At 45.6% G+C, this 9,531-nt stretch overlaps 1 protein-coding gene across 2 annotated transcripts in view; it reads left to right on the top strand.

Annotated features, from left to right (window-relative positions):
* The first annotated feature begins 495 nt into the window (after positions 1 to 495).
* Positions 496 to 9,531, top strand: part of LOC144106644 (uncharacterized) — an 87,678-nt gene continuing 78,642 nt past the window's right edge. The window contains exons 1-2 of one of the 2 annotated variants that reach the window (XM_077639487.1): positions 496 to 667; positions 2,116 to 2,160. In XM_077639487.1, coding sequence (XP_077495613.1) covers positions 2,150 to 2,160 — 11 coding nt within the window. In that variant the 5' untranslated portion in view covers positions 496 to 667; positions 2,116 to 2,149. The remainder of the gene's footprint in view (positions 668 to 2,115; positions 2,161 to 9,531) is intronic. The other variant, XM_077639485.1, reaches the window with a different exon arrangement.

The following is a 9,531-nucleotide window of genomic DNA, read 5'->3' as shown; positions in this document are numbered from 1 at the left end:
CCTGTTTTCTTCAGTTTCTCTAAAAAAATTGCAGGGTTCCCCGGTAGTAGTAGCTCTATGGGTTCCCCAAACGATGCTCACATTTCTCGCATTAAGGTTGCTTGTTTCCTTCTTATAACAGCAGATATTACAAGAGAACAACGCAAATAACTGAGAACGAAGGCGCGAAAGACGCGACTTTTTGCATTGAAATGTACAGCAGACCCAGCACTTTCGGGACATACCACCGAACTTCCGGTGGCTTCACTTGCGCCCACTTCGGAAAGCGGGAATGCGGCATCCAGCCACCTAGTGAAGATCGGTGGTTGCAGCTGAAAAGTCATTTAAAAGTTCACAGTACTTTTTTTTGCTATGAAAGTGTACAGAAACCATGCAAAATTATGAATAAATATTTTTGTTATTGGCACTAATCAGTGGTTGTTGCAACTGCATCTTTACGCTGATCAGCACATGTTAACGTCCCGGACGGCGGTGGCGGCAGTAGCGATGGCAGCGACAGCACGAGCATGTAATCACGTGTGCGTGGCACGTGAGTTTGTCACGCATTCGTGACACCGCGTCGGTTATTTAAACATGTCTTTTTGGTGTGTGTCGGATTAGATAGAAAAACATATGCGGCTAGGATACTGTAGGATACTCTGACTGTAGACAGCGCTGCTCGGGCATGGTAAGGTCTGCCGATTTCGCGAACACGTCTCTGTTTAGCAGCGGCGGTGAGCTTTCGCCACTTGCGCTGCCGCCAGTGCCGTCGCGTAAACACACGCTGCGGTCGTCGGCCTTGGCTCGTTTTACGCCACGCTACACGGCCTAGCGCGCAGCCAGCGTACATTCGTTGCTCGTTTGGTTCGGTCGAATAGCCGTCGGCACGGCGTGTCGGAAATAATCTGGGGCTGCGTAAAAAAAATCGTATCACGGTAATTTGTGGTTCTGGTGACTGTCTGATGTGTTAAAGGCGATGGCGTGTTGACGGAATCATTGTAATTAATTGAACTGAAAAATTGGAAATAAGGGGAGTCGAAAGGTTCCAAAATGCTCAGGATGAAAGACCAATGCTTGGTGATGGTAATTAAAATATTTATAGTGCGTAACTGATCAACTAATTAATTTAAAAATGCATTCAAAGGTGTTTCCAACTGCCGAACGGGCGATGGCATTCCGTGCACTCCCTGGCAGTGCTACAACACGCTCCCGCGTTCCACTTTTAAAGGCGAAGCTTAAGCACCCTCCACTTTGTGCACGTAGCAGCCGCCGCCCTCGACACGCCCTTGCAGTCCGTGGCATTCGCGTTCCTTGCTCAGACCGGCAGAGGTTGATCAGGACAAGTTGCCGCCGGCTAGTTGGTGCTGATCCATTCTTGTTGACAGCGCTTAAAAAGCACGGACAGAAAACGTGGATGACGACGTCACAGGCGCTCAACTTTACTCAAGAACCACCGAAACACACTCGCCAACAAGCGGCGAAAATTTTGTGCACTCGTGGCAACACGAGTAGCGGTAAAATGACAAAGGCTAAAAACCAAAGAATTGAACATGGCAGGATAAAACCAGAACAAGATGAGACAAAAAAAAAAAACTTTTGCCAAGTAATTTGAAAAAGAACCATTTTGTTTTCTTTTAGGGTTTTTTTCTTGCCACTACGCCTTTCTTATTTTTTGCCACGTCTGATCTTTGTTGGTGTATATGTTTCGGTTCAATGTCATCGGACCCCTTCTTGCAAATTCCTTTAGTCAATCCGCACCACTATTTCACGTGTCAGAGGTTTTTTTAAATGACTTGGTACAAGTTTTTTTTGTCTCATCTTGTTCTGGTTTTATCCGGCCCTGTTCAATTCTTCGCTTTTTAGCCTTTGTCATTTTACCACTACTTGTCATATCATTTCTGTTGCCATGAGTGCATAAAATTTTCGCCGCTGGTTGGCGCCTGTTATGCAGTGCATATATGCAGTGTTTCGGTGGTTTTTGAATAAGGTTGAAATTCAGCGCCTGTGACGTCATCATCCATGTTTTCTGTCTTGTGTCTGTGTTTTCTTTAAGCGCTGTCAACAAGAATAGAGGTTGATCGCGCTGTTTAATCATTCACCCCTCCCCCGCCCATTTTTTTATTTTACGTAATGCAGGCATCACTTACGAGCACTGTCGACACAGCTCATCATGACATGGTGGTAAGTTACAATCTATACTACCACATAGTTTCAGCTTAGCAGCGTACAGAAAACATGTCAATACCCGGCTTTAATAAGGTAGGTGTAAAGCAGGGCATTGATGCTGTGTTTTCTGCCTCCTGCAAGCTTTATGGCTTATGCTCCCGCATTTCAAGAGGCAGGTCAAGAAATCCTGCTTGTTTGACGCAGAATGAGAACCTGTTCACGCCATGTGCCACGCGCATGTCTATAAGTTCCAGCTCACCTGCGAAAAGGTTTACATCAGCCAAACAGGTCGACATGGCAGTGATCGGCTGCGTGAACACTACATTTTGGGTCCTGTTTGTGATGGAGCAAATTTACCTCGCCATTGCAGAGCAGTGTGGCTGCTACCGTCTGTTTGGTAATTTTAGCATTCTCGGCAGAGGTAGGGGCAAAGAAGAACGCAGAATTCTAGAAGCATACTTCAACATGCTGTATGCATGGCGGTAGTTGTATTAGTACCACTTCAGTTCAGTTGCTGGAAAAAGAATTTGCTTTTTTAGATCGCCGGCGATAGAAACGCTGCATTTTAAAACTCTCGAAAGCGCTGCTACGGGGGACACCAAGAGAAAGAAAACGAAGGACAAGCGCTCTCTTGGTGTCCCCCGTAGCAGCGCTTTCGAGAGTTTTAAAATGATGTACCAACTCGCTCAACTGTCCCTGTTACTCCAAACGCTGCATATCTTCCCTTTATCATTTCCAGAATGTGGCAATGATAGCCTTGCGGGGAGATTAATGTTTTCATTAAAGCACAGTTGCTAGTCCAGTCATCGTGGGGTACGTCTCTCTCCTCGTCCTTGACCTTTTTAACTGCTTCTCCTCTTCAAGCTGAAGTTTACTTCTAAGAACTAGTTTGACACGAAGGACGGCACACTGTTATTAGCCTGCATGCTAATGAGGAGTTACGAGATAGGTGAAGGTGGTGCTCCAGCAGCTGGTTGTGTCCTCGCGGTATGGTCGGATTGGAGAGGCCCGAACTCTGGCTGAAGACCTCAGAGCCTTCGGCTGCCCTGGTGGGTAGGCGTAATCTCGATGGTAGGAGGTTTCGGTGGGCTGGAGTCTCTGCTTGGTGGCGGGGTCCAGAGCATGGGATGTGTTAACCCACACCTACACCAGATATCACGGAACCAGGAAGGTTCGGAAGACAAGAAAGGAGAGAGCTTGGTGAGGCGAGCAGCTGAAAGTCAGCTGCTCAACCGTTTACTTCAGCTTCCTCGCCTCTAAGAGATGCACGCTCGAGTACAGCGCAAAGACGAAAAATGCACTGTATGAATATTATCGTTGGGTTGTCACGCTTGGTTCAGCACAAGGGCTGGCCATCATGTGGTCCGCGTGCTGATGGCAGTGATAGAACTGCAGCCCAATTATCGCTGTAGCCAGAACATACTTTTTCGTGATGCCTGTGCACAGTTTTGGCTTTAGTGTCCTGCATGCAGTTAACTTACTTAAGCGACTAGCTGCTCTAAGCAGGTAATTGCAGTGAACAAGCATTGTTTAGCTTGGAGGCAGTTAGGATGTGGTGCTTCCTAATCATCAGAGGTACAGAAGCTTGTGGAGTAATGCCCCAAATCTCACAACTGGGCTGCTTATCCAACAACACCATCGTCGTATCATGCCCTTCCTGCCTACTTAATTTCAGCTTTGTATTGATGTGGATTGCATTCAACAGCTAGCTAGCTATGCCTTGCGTGCCAAGAATGCTGACCTTTTTCGGTCAAAACCAAACTGTGAATACTGATTTCGGAAAACTTCTAGTGTTTTTTTTTTTCGGTTCAAACCGAGATGTTCAACCCATGCATATAAAGGCAATCCAACCTAAGTTTTGGCCAGAAAATCGCAAGAACACTATTAGATGCTCATTGTAGACATTAAAGCAGACATACTATATATGCTTTCACATTTTCTTTTTAAGATTGGTTAAGAAGGTTCCCAGATTTTTTTCTTGGAAGTGTCACCCCTCTTTAACTCTTTTACAGTTCAACACAATTCTGACAGCTTTACAGATGCCAAGTGAGTGCTGCCTTCAGTTTTCGGATTTGCAGCTTTCTCCAGGGGTCACTTAGGGACGCGCTACAGTTCAGCTCGTTCAAAGCTCAAGATAAGGTAGATAGCCAAGAATGGTCTGCTTTCTGCTATTGCTGCCAAGCCAAAAAGAGGGTGGCACTGCCAGTAGAGAAGTCAGGGCCAGTGGGCAGGATACCCGGGCTGGGACAAGCGTAAGATTTACTAATGCGTTGGCATTAGAATGGTTTATGCAAACCTCCCCGTAGGGGGGCGTCTGCAGCTTGCAGGCGTTGGTGAGTGGCGACACCACGTGTTCCCGAGCATCCGCAGGGACATCCCCGCAGGGGGATGATGGTGAAAAATGCATCACCACGGACCCGAGCACCCACGCTTCGCCGTGCGTGGCATCGCTTTGTCCGGGGAAAAGGGGATCCTGGTGTCTGAGCCGATGCTGAGCGTTTGGACCCTTAAGGCCCCTCGGCGGAGACAACACACCACTTTGGCCCCTTGCTTCGTGTAGACGGCACCTCTGGCCTGACCCGACTGGGGGAAATCGGCAGTGGCCTTTTCTTCTTTCTCACAACTGTTCTGTCTCCTACTCACTTCTTGTTTCTTCCTTTTTTCCTGGCGGAGAGGGTTAACCTTGTGTGGCCATCCACCCTGAGTTGCGTCATATTTGGTTATGGTTGGAGTGTACACCTAGCTGGCAGGACTTGCCTGCAGGTGCCTGCCCCGTCCCCTCGTTGGGCTGCATGGTGGGTGCCTGGCACCATAGCCGAAAAACACACTTATTGCATGGCTAACCTTCTCTCAGCAACTGATCGCCCTCTCAAGAGAGTGTGGACCGAAGTAACCCAACAGTTCCTTCAAAAGAAGAAGCACAGTTTTCAGAAATTTCATGTCATACATAGTCAATAAACAGCGACATCAGCTAGAATAGTCTCCCCATTCATTGTCGAAAAATGCCTGACGGGTGCCTTGGGCTTAGGCTACAAGGTTACAAAAATAGCCAGTGGAGACTTCTTGCTCGAACTCCGAGATAATATCCAACACTCAAAACTCTGTGACATTATGTCCATGGGTGACATACCTGTCTCCATCACTGCTCATTGATCCCTCAACACAGTCCGTGGTGTAATTTCGGAGAATGATTTCCTCCAACTCACTGAACAAGAAATCAAAGAAGGGGTTCCTGAACAAAATGTCGTCGATGTCCACAGGATCAAAATAAGAAAAGAGGGCAAAGATATCCCAACAAAGCATATAGTCTTGACATTTGCACATAGTGCTCTCCCAGACTCAATTGAAGTGGGTTATCTGAAAATTAATGTGAGACCCTACATTCCTAACCCTCGACGATGCTTTAACTGCCAAGGTTCGGCCACGGTTCACAGAGTTGCCGCGGTCGCAAAACTTGCGCGAAATGTGCTTCAAAATATCACTCTTGTGATCACTGCGACGGCGCCCCACGCTGCGCAAACTGTGAAGGAGACCATGCTGCATACTCCAGGGCCTGTCTGTCCTGGAAGAAAGAAAAAGGAATAATCTTACTTAAAACTACTGAAAACATTTCTTTCAAAGAAGCAAGAAGGTGATGCACACAAACAAGCACATCTTCCTTCGCAGCAAAAACCAACTTCGCCGATGTGGTGCGTGGGTGTGGCGCACCACAACAGGCTTCAGCACCTGCCCAGGCCACTCGCAGTGAGCCTGTGGCGGGGCCATCCGCGCCCCCAGGTGGAGAAGGTAACACTACCCCGCAAACCCAAAAAGAGGCCTCGCAGACCCCCGGGTCCGTGGCCTCCAAGACTTCCTCCCACGGGTCGAAATCCAACTCTAACGTCCACGTGCTGTCTGCACGGTCTTCCAGCGCCTCTGCAGAGGCGATGGACATGACCCAGGGCCGCCCCGTGTTGTCCACGTCAGGTGGTCGGCGGAGCCCTCTGGATCGATCAAAAAAAGACAGACCCCGAATCAAAGGGCCATAAATAACTTGATCTAGTTTTTAAGTACATAGAAAAACAATATTGTGATGGCTTTCATAATTCAATGTAACTGTAGAGGACTTCTGAATAACTACAGTGACATAAAAGATATCCTAGGAGCACACGCTCCTGTTGCGTTATGTCTACAAGACACAAATTTAGGCCCTAAAAACAATAATTTTCTTAAGAATTATACCGCCGCAACCGAGAACAGGCGAGCAGGCTGTCGGGAGGTGTAGCAATTACAGTAAAAAACGGTGTCCCGGCTAGTGCGCTTAAACTAAAAACAAGACTTAGCCACTCTGCTTGCACACAAAACTATTACAGTCTGCTCTGTATATATTGAGCCACAGCTGAAAATAACATTCCCTGACTTAAGAGGGTCTTTTAAAGCAGCTACCAGAGCCATGCCTGGTAGTTAGCGACTTTAATGCACATTCTCGTTTTTGTGGAAGCGAGAAAACAGATGCTAGAGGGCAGCTCATCGAGGATTTTATTCTATCCACTAATGTCTGTTTGCTAAACACTGGTAGACCCGCGTACTGTTCCCCATCCTCGGGGAAAATGAGCGTCTTAGACTTGTCTTGTAGTTCACCGTCTATATTTAGCAATTTTAACTGGAGTGTTTCCAGACAGTCCTTATGGAAGCGATCATCTCCCTGTTATAATAGGTTTGTAATCTTCACCAACAGTTATTCCAACAAAACTGCAGCGTTGGAAACTACATTTAGCTGGTTGGGCATTGTTTACAAAAAAAAGCAGTTTACAGGATATAATTTTAGAAAACCACAGCATGGATGAGATCAATTAAATGTTCACAACGTGCATTCTTTCTGCTGCACATGTATCAATTCCAAAATCCACAGGAGTCGTGCGCCAGAACCACAAAGTTTGGTACACACGAGAATGTAAGGAGGCAAAAAAACAACAGAATAAAGCTTGGGGAGTCTTTCGCAGATACCCCACTCATGAGAACCTTATTTTTTCAAAAAGGCAAGAGCACAAGCGACAGGTATCCGGTGCAAGGCCGAGAAAACATCATGGCAAACTAACGTCTCTTCTATAAACAGCTCAACTACATCAAAAAAAAAAATGGGGCAAGTTTGAAAAATTAAATGGCCGCTACTCACCTTTCACAATTCATCTTTTCACAACACCTGGTACACAAACAAGTTTAAGGGAACAGGCAGGCATATTGGCGGAGCACTTCACTGTTGTTTCCGGTTCATCTCACTATACGGAGTCATTTCTAAAATACAAAAACACAGCCGAAAAACAAAGGCTCCCAACAAGTGGAGGTGCTAATGAAAAATACAATAGTCTCATTACACTCCAAGAAATAAACACTGTACTGTCTGGCGGCAAGTAAACTGCCCCAGGACCCAACCAAATACACTATGAAATTCTTGCCCATCTTTCCAAGCCTGCTGTAGAAGCACTTTTAAGGTTCTTTAACAAAGTATGGGTTTCGGGGAAAATACTCGAAGCCTGGAAAAAAGCGATTATTGTACCGTTCCTGAAACCTGGGAAACCCCCAACCTCTCCTAGCAGTTATAGAGCCATAGCCCTTACTAGTTAGTTGCCTCGCAAAATTCTTTGAAAGTGTCCTTAATATAAGATTAACGTTTGTCCTTCAATCCTGTGCACTTCTTGATGCCCATCAGTGTGGTTTTAAAAAGGGATGCTGCATGACAGATCACCTAGTCCGTCTTGAAAATACTGTTCTAGAAGCTTTCGTTCATAAGCAACACTGTCTTGCTGTATTTTTCGATTTAGAAAGGGCATACTATACGGCCTGGCAGTTCGGGATTCTTCAAGTCCTTGCCGAGCTTGGCATCCGAGGAAGAATATTGAACTGCCTAAAAGACTTCTTATCTAACCGTTCATTTCATGTCCGCATGGGTTACAACCCTTTCGAGGAATTTCATTCAGGAAAATGAAGTACCTCAGGGGTGTATTTTAAGCACAACTCTATTGTAAAAATGAATTCTCAGCAAAATAATCCCAAGGTCCGTTATGTACTCAGTCTATGTGGACGACCTTCAAATAGCTTGTACATCCTCCAATGTATCAACATGTGAAAGACAAATACAAATAACAATAAATAACCTGGCAACATGGTCGGACAGAAATGGTTTCCGGTTTTCCTTACAAAAATCGGTGGCAATTCTGTTCTCACTCAGACGAGGCATACATACAGATCCCACCCTACACCTGAACGAAATAGAGTTACCAGTGAAAAATGAGCATAAATTTCTTTGTATAACATTTGACAGAAAGCTCACTTTCCTGCCTCACATAAATGCGTTGAAAAAGAAAGCTTCTCGATCCCTAAACATACTCAAAGCACTGTCGAGAAAACACTGGAGAGCCGATAGGACATGTCTCTTACAAATTTACCGCTCTGTAGTACGCCCTACCCCGGATTACGGATGTATAGTGTGTGGGTCAGCGAGACCATCATACCTTAAACGGCTAAATCCAGTACATAATTTAGGCTTGCGTCTTTCCACTGGTGCATACAGGACGTCGCCCATAAACAGTCTGCACCTAGAAACGAACAAACCATCGCTTACAGACAGAAGAACGATTCTCACGTGTTCCTACTTTCTAAACATCCGTTCACTACCTAAACACATTGTTCACCAAATAGTCAGAAAGTGCCCATCCAGAATACTGTTTAACAACAAACCGCAAAGTACCAGGCCACGGCTCTTGCGTTTTGAAGAGATGTGCCAAAATCTCGGCGTACTGGACACATTGCCTGGCATTACTGGAAGACGAGATCCACTGTTGCCATGGTACAATTTCCCGGAAGTCTGTGATCTCATTCTTACACATTTCAGCAAAAAACAAACTCCACAACAGCATATAATACAAGAATTTTTTGCGCTCCAGGAAAAATACAGTACTTCCACAGCTTTTTATACAGATGGCTCAAAAACAGATTTTTACGTTGGAAGTGCAGTGGTACAAGGGGATTGCAATCATATAGTGAGGCTACCACAGTGTGCATCAATTTTCGCTTCCAAATGTTATGCCGTGTCTTTAGCCATTGAACAAATAGTGAAAGAGAACCTCACAAACAGTATTATTTACACAGACTCCCTAAGTTTACTTACAGATCTCCACTCTAGAAATGCAGTCACTCTTATACTTGGTGATATACACAACATGGTAATTGCCACAGTTAAAGGGCAAAACCTAAAACTCTACTGGGTACCGCGTAATGTCGGAATTAAAGGCAACGAGAGAGCAGACTTATGCGCTGCTCAAGCACGTGACAAGCAAATCAAGAAAGTAAGTATTCCATTCAAAGATTGCATTCACTTAATACATCGTAACATAAGACAGAAATGGC

The sequence above is a fragment of the Amblyomma americanum genome, chromosome 10, assembly GCF_052857255.1.
Source record: "Amblyomma americanum isolate KBUSLIRL-KWMA chromosome 10, ASM5285725v1, whole genome shotgun sequence".
Classification (NCBI taxonomy): Eukaryota; Metazoa; Arthropoda; class Arachnida; order Ixodida; family Ixodidae; genus Amblyomma; species Amblyomma americanum.
The sequence above is the reverse complement of the archived record's forward strand: the minus strand, read 5'-3'. Positions and strand labels throughout refer to the sequence as shown.